The following is a 20,862-nucleotide window of genomic DNA, read 5'->3' on the forward strand; positions in this document are numbered from 1 at the left end:
TTGACAGACCGCCGAATCGACTCAACATCTCGCAAACTTCCGCTCGACACAGAAATACTCAAGCTGATAACTGGAAAATATATCGGCAACTTTCAACCAACCGACCCACTTCAATTTATCACGGATTAGGCAGTTGTTAATTCCAACAACTCAATTCGGAACGAGAAAATGTATGCCAAACTGTGGGGTTTTGTTTTCCTCCACAGACTATCCAAACACACAGAATGCAAATTTGTACTTATCTGTTGATGATGAACTGTCCGACGGGGTTAGATCCGAGCCATGTACTGCAGGACCGGAAGAAGGTAGCACAGGAGCAACGCAAAGTGAATTCGGGTGTTGTGTACCGGATTGTACAGGTTCTGTAGTAGCCAGCAGTTGCCTTCGGTGAAGGCTCGATACAAAAAACACTTTTTTTTTGTTAAAAGTTAACTTTAATAAGGCAGCAGCGACAGACTTAAAGGGGTGAGGGAGTTGCACTAGCCACAGAATAGTTTCACTCAAATGCACAGCATCACAAGCCAAGCGGATCAAAAAAGGCGCGCGCGCGATTTGTCGCCTATTGTCTGCCAGTTTGTTTCAACCGAGTACACTACACAACTATTGTCCACTGATATTACACCGAAAATAATTTTCACTTAAAATGTAAGTGACCTCTGGAGTGAATTTGCGCCATTTGTGAATTCATGTGAATTTTAAGTGACCGTCAAGTGATATTCACTTAAGTGAATGGTCAAGTGAATTTCAAGTGAGTGACGAAGTGAATTCTAAGTGAGCCTGAAGTGAATATGAAATGTATGCTCAGGTCTATTAAATCTTTGAGTAATAGTGATTTTAAGATGAAATTTCGGAATATAAATTATCAATAAACTTCGTTTAATCAAAACAATTATTTATTTATTTGCGAATTCGATAAAATACATTGGCTGATATGAATAAAGCTCTAGTAATTGCTTTTGCTATTTTCGAGCAGTTTTGTGAGCCAAATACTTCGAATGGCATGCATATTTTTAATCCGGAGCTGGTTGAATGTAAATGTTCTACCCTGCGTTTTCATACCAAGTTGAGCAAATGCTTTAAAATTTTTCCATTCTTAAGTTCGAGCTAAGTAAAAGCTATCGAAGCAATTGCTATTTTCTTATTCATACCACCTATTGTTTTTTCACAAATTTATTGATGGGTTCCAATTAAAGTTTTGGCGTGAAATACTCATCTACTTTTTCGATTTTTTCCCAAAATTTAGGTTGATTTTTTCTGAAAATAAAAAAAATAAATTAATAATGTTTCGTATTTTATTTTCATGATATGTACCTACTTCCCAGACAACCAGAAGTCGTATTTTCTTTTACAGATTACATCGTATAGAATGTTATTTATACTCATTTTCGTATATCTGCACCTACAATGTGCGGTCCATGCATATTCTTTATCGTATTTAAAAGCATTACATGATTTTATTACGACAAGAAGAGAGACTCGTATTAATGTACATATGAACTCGACCTTTGTGTACGACAATTCGCAAAAAATCCTTGAAACGACCGATATACGGTGATCAGCCGTGACTGAGAGATTTTGTCGTGCTATGCATAAAATAATTCGAAATAAAAAACGTATATAACTGCATTGATTCGTAATAATGTGCATGCAATCGTATACCTTTGCAAATTAATTCGCATGTCTGATTTTCGTTAAACGTATTTGCTGGTAATCGTAAAAGAATACAAAAAAGGTCAATAAAATCGTTTATGATAATGGGACATCGATGATTGGAATCTTATTAAAGGAGGCTTCAAAATGTTGGTCTATTTTTAGATCATCGATGACGTGTTCTACGAATTAAAAGATTTAAGTTATAGAAATATACGATTTGCTTTTGGTTTAATGCCTTTGAAGCAAACCCCCTTGAATTTATATATTCCAGATAGCGTCGAGGAACCATCATGAGCTGCAGATCGTATGGTCTGGGGATCAAGTCCAGGTACTAACAATAACTTCATGAAAGTTGAAAAAAAACCGGCAATCAGGCAAATAATAAATTTGTACGATATAAACTTGAATTTGACAGCAAAAAACGCATTTTTTTTAAATAATCTTATTTTTATTATTTTTATGGATGAATAAACCAATTGGTTTAAAGTATGAAAAAAAATAATAATCTTATTTTTATTCAACTGACGGAAAATGAGAGCCCTGCACTCAAGTCGCAAAAGACGACCAAATAAGTCGTCAAACTTTCCATATAGTTACGAAAAATGTCGTATATTACAACCTCAATATTTTATATGATGATGTAAATTTTCATAGTATATTCCAAAAAAAATCAGGGCAGTCGTAAATGATGCGCATGACAAGTCGTGCAAATCGTAATTTAATACAATCCAAAACAAGAATATGTTTGCTAATGTACCTATATGGCCTCCAAAATTATACGTATATACTGGTTTTGCTACATTATATACGATATGTTTACACGTATATTTGCATGTATATTTGCGTTGCAAATTCGAAATACCCACCAAATGGTTCTCTGGGTTACTTTTATTTGCACTGTTCTTGAAAATTTCAGAATAAAAATACCATCGGGAAGCATTTCCGAAACCTGTTTTGAAGGACAGAAAGAAAAATAAACATTAAATTGAAATATTTTGATTATTGAAAATTTATCACAACTTACATCCAACAAAGATTTCCCACCATGGCCAATTTATTCATAGTTGCTCTGTAGAAGTTACAACTTCTGCCGATTCATATTTTGGCCCCTCATTCGGATGAATAGTTGCACTACGACGTATTATCCGCCTCACAGGATATTTTTTTCGGGCTCTGGAAGTATATAATTGTTATGAAACTTATAGATGACTCTTTTTCTGCACCTACCAGCTCATACACAATTCTGTTATGTTTCCATAATAAAAACAATCCTTCACAACATGGCTGTCATTCGCTACCTGTACATTCATTTCAATTTTAAGTGACCGGTCAAGTGAATTTGACAATTAAGTGACGGGTCAAGTGAATTTTAAGTGAGAATGTAATGAAATTGAAGTGAGCGGCGAAGTAAGTGGATTTTCAGAGGAATTTCAAGTGACAGTCACTTAAAACTTATGTGATGAGTTAGTGAACATTGATTCGGTCACTTGAAACATAAGTGACGGGTAAGTGAAATCTACATGAGCCACTTGAAATGAAGAAATTCACTGAACTCCCACTTTTAAGTGAAACGTCAAGTGTATTTTAAGTGTGATTTTGGGTTCAGTGTACGGAACTAGCGAGTCCCGTTATCCGGCTTTCCGAAGGACCAAAATGTTTCGACGGAATCTAAGTGTTTCGGATTTACTAAAAATTCACTGTTTTGCCACTTAATCCCATATATTGAAACACATATGAATATCGCTAATTAAAATAACTGGGTTTATTTCAACCGACTGGGATGCAATAATGATAAAAGGATAACTGCGCGCGTTGAATGTAAGCTAGCGAGTGAGTGTTTTCTTCTCCGCTTTGTGCGGATATTCGGTCTCCAAACGATGAAAATGACCAAAAGTATTTTAGGCTCAACAAAGGGGGTGCGCGCAATTGATGTGGCGAAATTTGGTGTGGCGCGAGTACACCCAAAACGTCGATGAATAATTTTTGTGCGAACAGTCTTTTTTGTCTTTTTTGTCTTTTTTTTTTATCTTTTTGTCTTTTTTGTCTTTTTTGTCTTTTTTGTCTTTTTTGTCTTTTTTGTCTTTTTTGTCTTTTTTGTCTTTTTTGTCTTTTTTGTCTTTTTTGTCTTTTTTGTCTTTTTTGTCTTTTTTGTCTTTTTTGTCTTTTTTGTCTTTTTTGTCTTTTTTGTCTTTTTTGTCTTTTTTGTCTTTTTTGTCTTTTTTGTCTCTTTTGTCTTTTTTGTCTTTTTTGTCTTTTTTGTCTTTTTTGTCTTTTTTGTCTTTTTTGTCTTTTTTGTCTTTTTTGTCTTTTTTGTCTTTTTTGTCTTTTTTGTCTTTTTTGTCTTTTTTGTCTTTTTTGTCTTTTTTGTCTTTTTTGTCTTTTTTGTCTTTTTTGTCTTTTTTGTCTTTTTTGTCTTTTTTGTCTTTTTTGTCTTTTTTGTCTTTTTTGTCTTTTTTGTCTTTTTTGTCTTTTTTGTCTTTTTTGTCTTTTTTGTCTTTTTTGTCTTTTTTGTCTTTTTTGTCTTTTTTGTCTTTTTTGTCTTTTTTGTCTTTTTTGTCTTTTTTGTCTTTTTTGTCTTTTTTGTCTTTTTTGTCTTTTTTGTCTTTTTTGTCTTTTTTGTCTTTTTTGTCTTTTTTGTCTTTTTTGTCTTTTTTGTCTTTTTTGTCTTTTTTGTCTTTTTTGTCTTTTTTGTCTTTTTTGTCTTTTTTGTCTTTTTTGTCTTTTTTGTCTTTTTTGTCTTTTTTGTCTTTTTTGTCTTTTTTGTCTTTTTTGTCTTTTTTGTCTTTTTTGTCTTTTTTGTCTTTTTTGTCTTTTTTGTCTTTTTTGTCTTTTTTGTCTTTTTTGTCTTTTTTGTCTTTTTTGTCTTTTTTGTCTTTTTTGTCTTTTTTGTCTTTTTTGTCTTTTTGTCTTTTTTGTCTTTTTTGTCTTTTTTGTCTTTTTTGTCTTTTTTGTCTTTTTTGTCTTTTTTGTCTTTTTTGTCTTTTTTGTCTTTTTTGTCTTTTTGTCTTTTTTGTCTTTTTTGTCTTTTTTGTCTTTTTTGTCTTTTTTGTCTTTTTTGTCTTTTTTGTCTTTTTTGTCTTTTTGTCTTTTTTGTCTTTTTTGTCTTTTTTGTCTTTTTTGTCTTTTTTGTCTTTTTTGTCTTTTTTGTCTTTTTTGTCTATTTTGTCTTTTTTGTCTTTTTTGTCTTTTTTGTCTTTTTTGTCTTTTTTGTCTTTTTTGTCTTTTTGTCTTTTTTGTCTTTTTTGTCTTTTTTGTCTTTTTTGTCTTTTTTGTCTTTTTTGTCTTTTTTGTCTTTTTTGTCTTTTTTGTCTTTTTTGTCTTTTTTGTCTTTTTGTCTTTTTTGTCTTTTTTGTCTTTTTTGTCTTTTTTGTCTTTTTTGTCTTTTTTGTCTTTTTGTCTTTTTTGTCTTTTTTGTCTTTGTCTTTTTTGTCTTTTTGTCTTTTTTGTCTTTTTTGTCTTTTTTGTCTTTTTTGCCTTTTTTTTTCAAAAATGACAAATATTTCAAAAATTTCGAAAAATGACAAAATATGACAAAAATGACAAAAATGACAAATGACAAAAATGACAAAAATGACAAAAATGACAAAAATGACAAAATGACAAAAATGACAAAAATGACAAAAATGACAAAAATGACAAAAATGACAAAAATGACAAAAATGACAAAAATAACAAAAATGACAAAAATGACAAAAATGACAAAAATGACAAAAATGACAAAAATGACAAAAATGACAAAAATGACAAAAATGACAAAAATGACAAAAATGACAAAAATGACAAAAATGACAAAAATGACAAAAATGACAAAAATGACAAAAATGACAAAAATGACAAAAATGACAAAAATGACAAAAATGACAAAAATGACAAAAATGACAAAAATGACAAAAATGACAAAAATGACAAAAATGACAAAAATGACAAAAATGACAAAAATGACAAAAATGACAAAAATGACAAAAATGACAAAAATGACAAAAATGACCAAAATGACAAAAATGACAAAAATGACAAAAATGACAAAAATGACAAAAATACAAAAAATGACAAAAAAGACAAAAAAGACAAAAAAGACAAAAAAGACAAAAAAACAAAAAAAAGACAAAAAGACAAAAAGACAAAAAAGACAAAAAAGACAAAAAAGACAAAAAAGACAAAAAAGACAAAAAAGACAAAAAAGACAAAAAAGACAAAAAAGACAAAAAAAGACAAAAAAGACAAAAAAGACAAAAAAGACAAAAAAGACAAAAAGACAAAAAAGACAAAAAAGACAAAAAAGACAAAAAAGACAAAAAGACAAAAAAGACAAAAAGACAAAAAAGACAAAAAAGACAAAAAGACAAAAAAGACAAAAAAGACAAAAAGACAAAAAGACAAAAAAGACAAAAAAGACAAAAAAGACAAAAAAGACAAAAAAGACAAAAAGACAAAAAAGACAAAAAAGACAAAAAAGACAAAAAAGACAAAAAAGACAAAAAAGACAAAAAAGACAAAAAAGACAAAAAAGACAAAAAAGACAAAAAAGACAAAAAAGACAAAAAAGACAAAAAAGACAAAAAAGACAAAAAAGACAAAAAAGACAAAAAGACAAAAAAGACAAAAAAGACAAAAAAGACAAAAAGACAAAAAGACAAAAAAGACAAAAAAGACAAAAAAGACAAAAAAGACAAAAAAGACAAAAAAGACAAAAAAGACAAAAAAGACAAAAAAGACAAAAAAGACAAAAAAGACAAAAAAGACAAAAAAGACAAAAAAGACAAAAAGACAAAAAAGACAAAAAAGACAAAAAAGACAAAAAAGACAAAAAAGACAAAAAAGACAAAAAAAGACAAAAAAGACAAAAAAGACAAAAAAAAAAGACAAAAAAGACAAAAAGACAAAAAAGACAAAAAAGACAAAAAAGACAAAAAAGACAAAAAAGACAAAAAAGACAAAAAGACAAAAAAGACAAAAAAGACAAAAAAGACAAAAAAGACAAAAAAGACAAAAAAGACAAATGACAAAATTGACAAAATTGACAAAAATGACAAAAATGTCAAAATGACAAAAATGACAAAATGGCATAAATGACAAAAAATGACAAAAATGACAAAAATAACAATGACAAAATTTGCAAAAATTACAAAAAATGACAAAAATTACAAAATTGACAAAAATGACAAAAATTAAAAAATGACAAAAATTACAAAATCAACAAAAATGACAATAATGACAGAAATGACAAAAATGTCATAAATGACAAAAATGACAAAAAAGACAAAAATTACAAAAATAACAAAATTGACAAAAATGACAAAATTGACAAAAATGACAAAAAAAAAATCAAAAATGGCAAAAATGACAGAAACGACAAAAGTGATAAAAATGACAAAAATGACAAAATTGACAAAAAATACAAAAATTACAGAAATTACAAAAGTAACAAAAATTACAAAAATTACAAAAATAACAAAAATTACAAAAATTACGAAAAATACAAAAATTACAAAAATGATAAAAATGACAAAAACGACAAAAATTTCAAAAGTTACAAAAATAACAAAAGTTACAAAAAAGACAAAATTTACAAAAATTGCGATAGTCATTTTTGTCATTTCTTTTTTTTATGATTACCCGCATAATTGAGGATTGTTACCAAACAATTTCCTCAATAGTCAAACGAAGATTTGATAAAGTGTAAAAAAACGTTTAGCAAACGATTATGGAAATCGTTAAATACATTCCTTGAATAGTGAAAACTAAATTGATTGTATTTTAAATATGTTGTTAGGTTATGTAACTGTTAAAAACCGTTCAGACAGTTGTATGGAAAAACTTTTCTACTAACAGTCCGGTTAAGATCCAAAATCTGCTAATGGAAAACGTATCCCGTTCATCAAACTATATGGGAAACAGTTTTTTCTAAAAGTTCTCTTGTAACGTAATGTTTACAGTAACAGTTTTGAACGGGTCTGACACATCGTTCTTCCAACGTTATGCAGACTTCTCTCCAAACCGTTTGTAACAAGGCACCCACACATGCAGATTATTTGTTTACTTTTTTCGAAATGAAAACACAAAATGTAGTTTTGAAAGCAATAATTTCAATTTATTTCTTCGTTTCACAATTTCACAGTCTCACTTTTCTCCCCTTCCATATTATCTTGCTCCTGGAACGGCTATTGGAAATGTAGGGCCGTTTAATTCGCTTCCGGAAGAGAAAGTTGGTGGTAGTGGCCCCATGATTCCTTCGCCCAAAGTTGAATATTCTGCGGGAGTTGTAAAACAGCAACTGGTCTAGTAAAAAACACCGAGAAAGGATCAGCTGGATGGATTTGATGGTTTTTGTTGCGGAAATTCATAGTTTCCCCCAGACAGCAGATTAAAATTTTTGCAGCCGCCATTTCATGTGAAGTCGATGACTACCTGAAAATGAAAAACGGTGGAAAAAACTAAAAGCAATAACAATGTATTAAACTTACGTGATGCGTTTTATAAATGTTGCGCAGGTTTATTTTTTGAATTGCGATTATCTAAACGCGCGAAACCGGACGGCTGGAGGAACGTAACTCGATTCCGAAGCAAAAAATTGTTGACGGTTCGGTTCAGTGGTGCCAACCATACCGATACACTTAGAAATACATAAATATTTGTTAAAAAAATATTTTTTAAGTGTTTGATAATTTCTCTGAGAGTAATATTCAGGTTCAATTAAACAAAACTTCGGATATTAAAATCATGTGATTCGGGTTTATAAACATATAAGTTCTATCTCTTTCGAAAAAAGAAATATATTTTTTAAGATTTTACTCTCAAAAACACATGGGCTTGTGATATAGCTCATTGGCAAGTCAGGCTTCCTAAGTCGATGTCCGTATCCAGCCTAAGATTAAACATCGAACAAAGTTGTACCGGGTAAGTTTTTGAATAACTGTCCACCTTTTGAATAACTGCAAAGTTTAAATTAAGTCGCGAATGTCATAAAAATGGTAAACGACTATAATCGAGAAAGGAAAAACATCACAAATTAGGATTTTAGAGTATCAAATAATTTTATGTTAATTTCATTGAATAAAAATAAATAAGTAAACATGAACTATTATGCTTATAAATATTTTCATATTTCAAAACCAAGCAAAAAGGGGCCCCTAAAGTCAGATGTAATGTAATGACTGGAATTTGCGACTAGACTATTAAAATACTTGCTCAAATGATTTTCATGATGCATGATTGATTCTTTTAAACTGTTGTTTTGTAATAATTAAATAAAATGTAGAATAACGTGCATTTTCTAGGAAGGATATTTTCCATATTTTCATAAATGTGTACGAATTTTGTGCGAAATCATCTGGCATCTCTGATCGGCGTTTCGTTCATTTTTGACGTAAATATGGCAGAAGAAATGGACATCTGGCATCTCTGATCGGCGTTTCGTTCATTTTTGACGTAAATATGGCAGAAGAAATGGACGATATGGGTTACGATTAGAGATCATTTTGACGATTATAGAAATATAGAAGGAAATCGTTATTACCATTCTTTCACCTTTCTAGATACCATCACTTTTTCACGTGAACGTTCATGTTTTGTTTTTATCGTTCTCGAGGTAAAGTTTTATAGAACAGCTACGTTTACAGAGACAATCACTGTTTCTGAAGCCGTGGATGTATAGTATGGACTGTTTCAGATATAGTTTTTTAGTATGCGGGTATTTTTGTGGTTTTCTCATTCGTTCCATTTTTTTTTTCATTTTTGTAATTGTTATCATTTTTGATATTTTTGCCATTTTTGTGTTCTTGTATTTTTTATCATTTTTGAATATTTTATTTGTTATTTTTTCGATTAGCAATTTTTGATATTTTTGTCATTTTTGTTAAATTTTTATCTTTTATGTCTCTTTTGTTACTCACGTGTTTTTTTTAAATTCATTTCGTTTAGGCCACAACTTTCATTTTTATGATTTGAACCTTTTTTAGTTTTTGTCATTAATTATTTTAATTTTTTCTGTGATTTTGGTATATTTTTTGTCATTTTTGATATTTTCATAGTTAGGTTGTAACAAAAATGCAATAAGACCAACATTTAGAAGTCTTTTTGCATTTCTTTTTTTTTGTCTCTTAGTTTTTGCAACTTTTAATAATTTTTGACATTTCCATTCTTACTGTAATTTTTGTTTTTTATGTTATTTTTTTAATTTTTTTATTCCTACCAGTTTTGTAATTTAATTCACTATTTATTAATAATAATATGATTGTAACATTTCTTTTGTCATTGTTAATATTTTTGTTTACATTCTTGTTGTTTTGTGATCTTCTTATGTAGAAGCTCATTAAATTAAGATTTTTTTCCTGTAAATTTGGTTTGGATTCCTCATTTATTTATAGTTACTTTGTTTTGCTCCACATAGTTGTGCACATTTAATTATTTCTCCCCTCGATTTCCTATAGGGATAATTAAAGATGTGAGCCCAGTTGCAAAATATTTTCAATTTTTTAAACTTTTGTTCTGCACTGTAAATGTGTCGTTTCTGAAGGGAGCTTGGAAAAAAGCTGTCATTCGTGTTCTGAAAGAAAATTTCTGCCAATCAAGGCACGAAAATTTATCGAAAAACGTAAAATTTTCATTGATTTTGGTAGTTTTAAGTCTCAAAAATAGTTAATTACGGTAGCAGTTTAACAATGGCGTGGTAAAATACAGTTTTCATTTGCGGTTTCGGTACGGTTTAGCTTATTTTCTCGAGTGCAAAAACGAATGAAATAGAAGAAAAAACGGAGGGATCATGAAAATTCCATCATCGTCCTCGAAGAACGGACCAGCAGCAGCGATAATGGGAGGGACGAATTTGCGCAACCTGATCGGATTGACGTTGCTGGGGCTGGTTCTGGTTTCAGCGGTTGCGGCAGCAGCCACCGCGAATACCGATCCGTATAAAATTCTAGGGATCCAGAAACAGGCAACGCTGCAGGAAATCCGAAGGGCCTACAAACAGCTGGCCAAGGAATGGTAAGGGAGGGGGGAATAATCGATTGGTTTTTTTTAGTAGTGTTTTGTTCAGTTTTAATTCAACGTTTTGTTTTTGGTTTTAGGCATCCCGACAAATCGGATCATCCGGATGCGGAGACTAAGTTTGTGGAAATCAAGAAGGCGTACGAACTGCTGGCAGATTCGGACCGTCGGAAGGCCTACGATTTGTACGGGATAACGAATGAGGATGCTCATCTGTATAAAGAGCGTCCGGATTACAGTAACTATGGGCGGTTTCCGGATCCGTTTGAGCAGTTTTTCGGGCACAACTTTAATTTTCACGATCAGGACATAAGTCTGTTCCATCGGTTGTCGATAACGTCCAAGTACTATGAAACGAATATCGTACCTAAGAGCCACCACACGCCCCAGATTCTGATGTTCTATTCGGACTGGTGCTTCTCGTGTATGAAGGCAGCGAATTCGTTCAAGAAGATGATCGATACTCTGGAACCGTTCGGGGTGACATTTGCCACTATTAATGCGGGTCATGAGAATCAACTGGTGCGGAAGGTGGGTGTCCATTCGCTACCATGCGTGATACTGGTTCTGGGAGGTCATAATTACGTGTACAAAGACAGTGTTTACAACACACAGAGGGTGGTGGAATTCATCCGGCAAAAATTGCCCTACAAGCTGCTTCCAACTATCGATGATTCCACCGTGGATGGATTCCTCGAGGGCTGGATCGATAACCGGGTACGAGCTCTAGTCATGGAACCACGTGCTCAACCACGCCTCAGGTATCTTATCACAGCCTATCACTTCCGCGAAAGGGTTGCATTCGGATTTGTCCAACTGAACTCACAGAAATCGCAGCACATTCAAGAACGCTACAAACTGCACCCTTCACTGGACACGCTGCTGATTTTCAACGAAGACTCCAACCGGCCAGTGGCTTCAATTTCTATGTCGGACATTCCAACGTCAACTTTAAATAACGTTATAGCCGTCAACAAGTATTTAGCCTTGCCGCGACTTTCTTCCCAAGCAATGCTGGAAGGAGTTTGTCCGGCCGAGTGGAATCGTCCTCGGAAGCGACTTTGCGTGGTTCTTATTACCGAAAACACCCCGAACCATGACCACGCTCGTCAAGCCATGCGCCGGATAGCTTTAGAGTCCAACTACAGCCCCGAGAAAGTTCGTTTCGCCTACATCTACCAGGAGAAACAGACCGAGTTCATCTCAGCCCTAGCCGAGCACAGCAAGCTGGAGGAAACCATCCTAAAAGTGGTCATTATCTGGCGCCGGGACACAAACCACATCAAATACGAATGGGTTCACGAGGCGACCCTACCGGTCCCGGAGAAGGGCGCCGTCGAAAATGAAACCCACGATGGCAGCTACAACAACACCAAACAAAAGCTGGACTCGGTCATCCAGCGGCTGCTGCGACCTTCGGAGGTGCTGAGCTACGAGGCGGAAGTCAAGGTGGGTTTCCTAACTCTTTGGTTTCTTCCGAGTTTTAACGGATTTTTTTCCTATTTCACATTAGGATCTGCTGGACGAACACGCCCAAGGTCTGGTTATTCGAATTTTGAACAAGGTGTTGATGGCGTTCGAGTACATGACTGAAAACCTGGGACAGGAGCACATCCTTCCGGCCCTCTCGGTGGTCGGCACCATAGCCTTCATCCTGGCGATCGGCTATCTGATGGCCTATCTGGTACGGGTCGAGGAGGAAAACATCCAAAAGTCCCAGAACAAATCGGCGGACGGCAAAAATGGTAATTTCATACCAATTGTATTGCGGTTGTCGTTATTTTATCCTTTTATTTTCAAACAGGTAAGCCGGCCAACTACGTTCCGGAACTGCGGCTCCACGAGCTGCGAGCGGAAAAGTACAACGGACTAGTCCGGCTGCTGAAACCCGGCTGCAGAACGATTGTCCTGCTGACCGATATGCAATCGAGGAACAAGCTGATTCCGGCCTTCCATCGGGCCGTTTGGCCGTATCGAAAGTATGTTTTCAAAACGTAACCCCTTTTCCAAGTTTTCACCAATAATAAACGGCACAAGTTTGAATTCTTGCAGGAACAAAACGCTGATGTTTGCGCACATGCTCATCGAGAAGGGTATCGGGTGGTACGCGGAGCTGCTTCGGCTGTCGCTGTCCGAATCGCGGGAGATGAAAATCAACCCCCGCAACTGTATTGGGACGGTGATCGCCCTGAATGGGCACCGCAAGTACTTCTGCATGTACCACGCCAAACACCCGGAATCGAACCGGGGTGCGAAGGTGAGTTTAATTTTTTATACATTTTCAGCAGGTTTAAGACTTTGGTGAGAACAGGCTTTGTAACAAAATCAGATGTCTGACGACGTCGCCTGTTTCGAACCCAAAGGACCGAAATCCGGTGGCTGTAAGGCAACTGCCAGTCCATGAACGGAGATGGAAGATCAAAGTTTTCGATAAGAAAGTGTGCACCGAAGCTAGAAACATGCAGGAAGCATCGCAGGTCCATAATGCAGAGCAGCTGACGAAAATGATGGTAGCGGTGTGCAACTTGATCATGCCCAGATGGAATACACCGACGACGACCAGCTTACTGGTGGACCTCAGAAATTGCTGAGCTTCGTACTAGCTGCCTAAAAGCCAGATGACGAGCTCAACGCGCGAGAAACGAAGCCGATAGAGAAACGAGAGGTGCCATTCCGAGCAGCCAGGGTGGCACATAAGCGAGCTATTAAAACAAGCAAAGAAAACTGTAACAGAGCGTAGATGATAACCCATGGGGCCAAGCCTATAGAATTGCACTGGCGAGATTCGGTGGCTCAAGGACGCCGATCGAAAAGTGTTCGAAAAAACTGAAAGAGATCGTTGCACATCTTTTCTCGCAGAATGGCCCGACGCAGTGGTCTGGTCACTTACCCCGCACGACGCGGAAGCCCAAGTCATCGAGCCAGTAACGAACGAGGAACTTGTGGCTATCGCTAAGAAACTTGCGATAAATAAGGCCTGGATGAAATTCCAAATACAGTGCTGAAGTTGGCGGTACAGACCATTCAGGATCTTTTCCCACTACCGAAACCTGGGGAACCCTCAGGGCATCCATCATCGTACAGACCCATATGTCTGTTGAACAACCTTGGAAAGCTACTGGAGAGGATAATATTCAACAGACTAAGTATCTACACAGAAGGCTGAAGTGGACTGTCGGAAAGACAGTTCGGTTTTCGGAAAGGGAGATCTACGGTGGACGCCATCCGAATGGTGACAGAGTAAGCAAGTAAGCGCGCATATAGAAAAAAGCGGACTCTGGCGAGACAATCGAGGATGTGAAAGACCTTGCAACGGTGTCCATAGAAAGGGTTAGCATCTGGATGGAGGGAGATAAGCTTCAGATAGCTCACTATAAAACCGAAGTCCTGCTCATGACCAACAAAAAAACTGTGCCGCACATGAAGATTACTGTTGGAGGACACACGACATCTTCGAAACAGCAGCTGAAATATCTTGGAGGAATGGTCAGCAAGAGACGTCTTCTTGCGAGCGTAGAACTGTCGAAACTACGATACGGAGGAACGGCCTGAAGCATCAAACAACGCAAAATGGACGCATAGGCTAATACCGCGACTTTCAGACTGGGTAGCCAGATTTAGAACACGGATTAGAAACCTTACAATGGTCCAGTGCTATGCGCCAACTAACGTTGCCGATTTGCAGGAGAAAGAGCAGTTTTACAGTCAACTGAACAGCGTGGTAGAGAAAATTCCGAAGGGTGACATTCAAATCCATTTAGGCGACTTCAACGCAAAGATTGGCTCCGGCAATCAGGATCTTGAGCGCATCATGGGGCGCCATGGCCTAGGACAGATGAGCGAAAACCGAGAGCTGTTTGTAGAATTTTGTGGCAACAACAACATGGTAATCGGTGGATCGCTCTTCCCCCATCGACCAGCACATAAGGTCACTTGGGTATCACATAAGGGACTTGGGAACAGAAAATCAAATTGACCAAATCTGCATCAGCCAAAAATGGAGAAGGAGCCTCCTTGATGTCCGCAACAAAAGAAGCGCAGACATTGCATCTGACCATCACCTTGTCCTTGGCGAAATACGGCTGAGAGTTGAGCGTGTCAAACGGCGCGAGGAGAAAGTCGGGTGTCGATACGACGTCCGCCGGTTGGAGAATCCAGAGGTGAAAAGGGCATACGTTGAACAGCTAGAACAGCTCCGAGCCTCGGAGTTGCCGACAGACGGAACAGTCGAAGAACAGTGATGTGGAATCAAGAATGCCTTTATCACGACGAGCCATGGTACTCTCGGTAAAGTTTGTGGAAGAAGAAGTGAATGGATGTCGGATGAAACTTGGAGGATGGTCGATGATCGGAGAAAGGCGAAAGTCGGAATTGAGCAGGCATGTACCGGGTCAGCCAAAGCAGCCGCCCGCTTACGATATGCGGAGATGGAAAAGACAGTTAAACGAGCTTGTAGACGAGACAAGAGAGCCTGGACACACTCCCTAGCCGAAAAGGGAGAAAGAGTCGCCGCCAATGGAGATATCCGATTACTTTATGACATTTCTCGCCGCGTCAGTAGTGCAAGGATCAATGCAAGAATGCCGCTGAAAGACCGAGTCGATGAAGATCAACACAGGAAATCCCTCCAGTTGCATGGTAGCTGGGCAACAAGTTGAGAAAGTGGAATGCTTCCAGTAGCTTGGTAGCCAGATAACGCCTGATGGTGGTACCAGGAAAGACATCGAAACCCGGATCAGAAAGGCCCGATTTGCGTTTGGGAGTCTCCGAAAAATCTGGCTGTCACCCAGAAACTCGTCGCGGCGAAGCCTAGCCGCTGAAATCCGAACTGTCGACGAGAATCTTGACTGGAACCAGGTGAAGACGCTGGCTCCAGATCGTCAACAGTGGAGGTCTAGTAAGTAAATCGGAAGTATGGGGAGGTCAACTTCTACCTGACGCAGTTCCTTTCGGGTCATGGGTGCTTCAAGCAATACCTTCATCGGTTCAAGCTTATCAGCTCGCCTTATTGCCCGGAATGCGTAGATACGGAGGAATCGGCAGAACATGCTATCTTTTTCTGCCCCAGGTTCATTTCAAGGCGTCAACAACTTCAAAATTTCAACGTTGAAAATGTTGTATGTGAAATGTGTCGCGACGAACAGTCGTGACGTGCTATTGTCAACGAAATGTCGCAAATTATACGTGATCTAATACGAATCAGCAAAGATGAGGAAAGGAGAGAGCGAGATAGTCAACCAAACTTCACAAGCTAATGGAAGGTCTTGGGCCTCATATGACACCACAATTCAAAAGCAACGCGATCTTAGTGCGCGGTATAACCCTAACCTGGACTCATACTTGTGGTGAGACTTTAAAGGTCTCAAGTACTCAGCTACTCTCTCAGTGTCTCTTCTCAGTGTCTCTCATGAGAATTGAGAGATTTTCGGAACATTGGTCACATCCATGTTATTTTGTTTCGACCAGTGGCTTTTCCGAAGGATCGATCCAAAGTCAGTTTCTGGCTCGACCTCTACGCTCAACCAAAATTGCAGTAAACCCTCTAATACGCTTGCTAAATTATTCTTTGCAGCGCATGATGAAAATGACCCGGCAGCTGAGCACCATGCCCTCGGATCCGGAGGCCGGCGCCTTCCTCGGTATGGACAGCTCCGATTCCGAAACCAGCACCTCGGACATCTCGGAGCCGAAGATTCTGCTGGAAGAGAACCTGCTGGACGGGCTGCCGAACTGGCTGGATCGGTTGTTCGAGGGAACGACCCATCGCTACTACATCAACTACTGGCCCGATTTCACCTCCAAATAATAAGGACACCCACTCAAACCCAGTCACTCACAGGTAGGTTTTTCAGTTACTATTTAAATAGCTGCCCCAATTTAAAGCCAAAGACGAGGTCATCTTTCGCAAGGGCTCGGGTCAATATCGCTTGACCCCGGCAACCGTTGAAGCTAAGAGCTGAGATTCCTCGAAAGACATACACCACAAGTGAACTAAACTGATTATTTCCCAGTTTATTCTCTACATGATTTGTTGAAGTATGTTGATGTTTTTGTCTTTTTGTCTAACGCAATCAAGCTTAGTTTAATAAGTTATTCTAATCTTATTTATTTGAAAGATGTTTAAATAAAAACAATCAACGCTGGTTGATTTGAAGCGTTGGGAAATCTAGTCGATAGAAATAACTTATAGGTTATTCTTTCATCAATGAAAGTTAAAATACATAGTGTTAAATCAAACTAGTAATAATTCTGTGTGAAGGAAGGGTGGAGAAACAAAATGAACCAATATAAACGATAGAATTGCTATTTTAAACTAAAGCAAGCAAGCAACAGTTTCAAACAATTCAAAAATATCGGTAAGAAGTTTTTATAACTAAATTTTTTTTCTAACTTTTTCAAGCCTTTTCTTTTTACTATGATAGGTGAAGTCGATAAGGTGGCTCACCAAGTCGAAACTGTTTCACAAAACTTTTCCACGTTTCTCCGAGAAAAAATCTTAAAACGGGAAAATTAAACTAATAATAATCCATTACCGCTTGTTTGAGATTAAACCAAAAGCAAGATTTCCAATGCACTGCGCTAGCACTGACAGACGTTGCAGCAAAAAACAAGCAACGGAAACTATGAAAAAACACACATCAGAAACATTCTCTCTCAACCTTAACTAATGCCGCCTCGAAAATAAGTCAAGAAAACCAAAATCGTGCAATAGTATTATATAGCAAACAAAAGGTAGTTTAAAATATTGCCCCTCCTCTTTCGCGAGCTGCTGATTACAATGAAGTCCTCCTCCTATAAGAATACGTCACCAATCCTCAAGGCATGCCCATATGATAGGTCAGATCGAAAGAAAAACCGTAAGTGTTGTAGTCGGAAAAAGAAAGCTGTCCGAACTATCGTTGGGAGGAAATTAATAGCTACTACTATACAGAAAATACTACAAGCACCCAAGATTAGGAAATCTTATAGAAAATTTTTCAAATAACAAACAAACAAAAACCTTAAACCGATGATCGGAAACCTTCTGCGTTTGGCGACGTCGGCGAAATATCTAGAAAAATAATATGAAACGTTTCAATTTAAAGGGTTTGCGCATTTTTTTCGATCTAGAACAAAAGAACGGGTCCATAGAAAATGCTGCCTTGAAACTTTCGGTGAAGTCGTCGAGTTTGCTTTGCATATCCGGGTTTCTTTGGACGAGTAGAACAATTATACCAGCCAGGTCTAGACCGTTTCGCTGCTTCATTGTCCAGCAGTTACCAGAGTGTAACCTCAACCTGAAGACCTGGAGTATTCGAGCGACGAGTTTTAGTAACCTCCTTGGGGCGTGCAAGAAAACGGAAAGTGTAAGTAGTTCCACCTCCCCGCGGTGCAGAGTGGAAACGTGTCTGCAGACTTGCCACCTGCATGTGTACGGCCAAGAGAACTTCAAGTCACACTTGGTACAGTCAGCTTGCCGACAGCCTGCGTAGCAAGTGTGGCACACAAACGTGGTGGGACTGGGTGCCTTGGTACCAGTGCTCAGTTTCAAGTAGAGGGAGGGGTCGTGACGTGTATTGGGAACTCGCGAACCCGATATGCGGGAGTGACCAAAAGTGTTCTGTTTTTTGGGAGGTTCCTAGCGCCGATTAGCGGATACGATTATCACACGTCGGGTAGAGAAGACATGTGCCGGAAACATGTGGCGCCTAGACCTCAAGTCTTATTAGGAGAAGGTGGGTATCTTAAGACTCGAGGAGAGGTGAGTAGCTGCTTGTCTCGAATTGGGTCAAGAGATGGAATGTAAGAGGGCCCTCAAGACACGAGGAGAAGCGAGTTGTTCTCGTTTTGAGTTGGGTCAAGAGGGCTTAGTGTAAGTGGGTCTCGAGTCACGAATAGAGGCGCCTCATCAACGTCTCAAATTGTGGCAAAAGGTCGAATGTAAGCCTCGAGTCACGAGTAGCGGCAAACGAGTATGGCGTGGGGCGCTTTGCGCGAGTATGGTTTCCCATCACGGGTATAGCCTTCGCTTCTTGGCCCGCCTCTTCAATGCCCATTTGGATTCCAGTCAGTGACATCGGCTTTGTAGTACCACGTTTGAGATCCAGTTGCCAGGCCATGATGATATACCTCAGGCAGCGATTCACAAATACTTACAGTTTTTACGTCGTCACCGCATATTTGCACCAAATTTCGCACCCGAAAACAATACGGATTTGACGTTCGAGTTAAAGATTCTAATTTTCGTTCGTAGATAGATTTGGCGTGGCGTTATCTGGCTACTATGATTCTCAAAGCATGTCACATTCTCAACTTGTAGCCCAGCTACCACGAAGTTGGAAGGATTTTCTGTGTTGATTCCCATCGATTTTGTCTTTGACAATGACTTTAAGACCTGCTGCATTGGAGCTTTCGGTGAAGTCGTCGAGTTAGCTCTGCATATTCGGTTGTCTTCGGGCGTGCAAAAAATCATTGTCTTCCAGGTCAAGGTCGTTTAGTTGCCCCATTGTTGAAGGATTCCACGGTTATCCTCGGTTTGGTTTACAGTCAATCAATCCAGTCTTTGCGATTAAGAATCGACGATAAGATTATTGTCTCACTCCAGCAGTTACAGGGATAGGGTCAGGCAGGATACCGTCGAATGTGTAAGTTTCAAAAATCAAAAATTAAATTTTTCAGAGAAATAAACCAAAAATGAAATCTCGCACCTTGTCGTGAGCATTTTCTGAAGATGTGAGCCACCCTCTCGCAATCATCAAAAAGCTGTCAAAATCAAACAAAAGAAAAACACGCGCTGCTGCTGACGGCAAATCGATTTTCCGATCAATTCGCGCAAGTGTTGGTATTTTGTTTTCTCGAGTGCGAAAGGATTTGCACAAAATTGCAGGTTTTAACCGAACGCCTGACAACATTCACGGCCCCAGCAATCGCCCGGAAAAATGGCCCAAACCTTCGCCGAGGACCAGTACGGTAAAAAGATCGATCGCTGCCTCACCGATACGCTGATCAAATTCGGTAAGCATAGCTCTTCCTATCGCTAAATCGCGATACAATGCCGTCGTCTCGTACATAGTTCCATTACATAATGTTATAAATAGAAAGAGGCTGCATCAGCAGCTATTGTTTACTTGGGCCGCAGGTGTAATTTGAATGGTCTTTTTTTTTTGTCCTCTTCAAGGTGGCGGTTTGGCCCTGGGTACGGTGTTTTCGGTTCTATTCTTCAAGCGGCGGGCTTGGCCCATCATCATGGGTTCCGGTTTCGGCATCGGGGTGGCCTACACCAACTGCGAACGTTCCCTGAATGGAAAGTGAGATGTGTAGGTAGTATAAAATGATTAATGGAAATTATAAAAATGGTCTACAATGTTAAAAACCACTGCTTGAATTTATTTGTTTCGAAAAATCATTTTACTCTATTTTTAAGAACTCAGTTAATCTAAGTTTGGAGTAGTTAGTAGAAAGTCAAGTGCTTTCGGAATGTTAAACATCTATGTAAAAATACAACATCATAACATTTTTATGAGCTTAAAAATAATAACATGATAGAAATTCTTAAATTCTGTGAAATCTAGGAAAATTTTAATCATAGTTTACACAAAATTTTACAATTGCATTTCAAAAACTGCTCCCCGAATTTCAAATATTATGCTAAAATACTGTTAGATTTCCAAACAAAATTGTCGCGTAGTCGGAATATTGTAAGCTTTTGATCATAAATTTGGTACTTTACCACACATTTTAGTTCAAAGATTGCAACTTATTACCAGGTCCATGCAATTCTACCCAACCCGCGTAGAGAACATCCATCAGATTCAAGCTTTTTTTTTGTCAGATTTAAGCTTTTTTTCTGAGATTTAAGTTTTTTTTTCAGATTTGAGCTTTTATCTCCAACGCTCTTAAGGCAAAAAAGCATAAAAACGAGATTCACTAACATTTTTCACGGTGTGCCAAAATACGTTATTAAAAATAAAAAATGACCACCAAAACGGCAATCGACATTCGAAAGATATAGTATTCAGGCATCTATCCTGAAAATTTGGAAATGTTTCATCGGGCTTTTTTGAAATTAGAGCGATTTTAAATTTTAAGTCAATTTGCATTAGATTTCCAATGGGGTTTTTCGACCTTATGTTCTATGACCATGGATTTTTCTGACTACTCATATTTTATGACAATCACCCAGTTCAATGACTTTATAGAAAATTTTATGCCCGACAACTTTGTGGAAGACTGGAAATAGAT

The 20,862-nt window shown here is 37.4% G+C and overlaps 2 protein-coding genes and 1 long non-coding RNA gene across 4 annotated transcripts; 2 read left to right on the top strand and 1 right to left on the bottom strand.

The window, feature by feature from the left end:
* Positions 1 to 2,535: 2,535 nt before the first annotated feature.
* Positions 2,536 to 3,254, bottom strand: LOC129739609 (uncharacterized). Its single transcript, XR_008735911.1, has 2 exons — positions 2,678 to 3,254; positions 2,536 to 2,602 (listed from the first exon to the last, which is right to left on the bottom strand). It is a non-coding gene; the product is annotated as an uncharacterized LOC129739609 (long non-coding RNA).
* Positions 3,255 to 10,168: 6,914 nt separating this feature from the next.
* On the top strand, positions 10,169 to 17,725 carry LOC129738607 (dnaJ homolog subfamily C member 16). 2 transcript variants are annotated; one of them, XM_055729838.1, is made up of 6 exons: positions 10,169 to 10,638; positions 10,722 to 12,090; positions 12,155 to 12,386; positions 12,446 to 12,620; positions 12,679 to 12,898; positions 16,214 to 17,725. In XM_055729838.1, exons 1-6 carry the CDS (start codon positions 10,415 to 10,417, stop codon positions 16,445 to 16,447), a joined length of 2,454 nt encoding a protein of 817 aa, XP_055585813.1. In that variant the 5' UTR covers positions 10,169 to 10,414; the 3' UTR covers positions 16,448 to 17,725. The 2 variants fall into 2 exon arrangements, with proteins under 2 accessions (XP_055585813.1, XP_055585814.1); XM_055729839.1 differs by having other exon boundaries at positions 10,170 to 10,638; positions 12,694 to 12,898.
* Positions 17,726 to 19,399: 1,674 nt separating this feature from the next.
* On the top strand, positions 19,400 to 19,993 carry LOC129739160 (MICOS complex subunit Mic10-like). Its single transcript, XM_055730572.1, has 2 exons — positions 19,400 to 19,635; positions 19,799 to 19,993. Exons 1-2 carry the CDS (start codon positions 19,560 to 19,562, stop codon positions 19,930 to 19,932), a joined length of 210 nt encoding a protein of 69 aa, XP_055586547.1. The 5' UTR covers positions 19,400 to 19,559; the 3' UTR covers positions 19,933 to 19,993.
* Positions 19,994 to 20,862: the final 869 nt, after the last annotated feature.

This window comes from Uranotaenia lowii, chromosome 1, assembly GCF_029784155.1.
Source record: "Uranotaenia lowii strain MFRU-FL chromosome 1, ASM2978415v1, whole genome shotgun sequence".
Lineage (NCBI taxonomy): Eukaryota > Metazoa > Arthropoda > Insecta > Diptera > Culicidae > Uranotaenia > Uranotaenia lowii.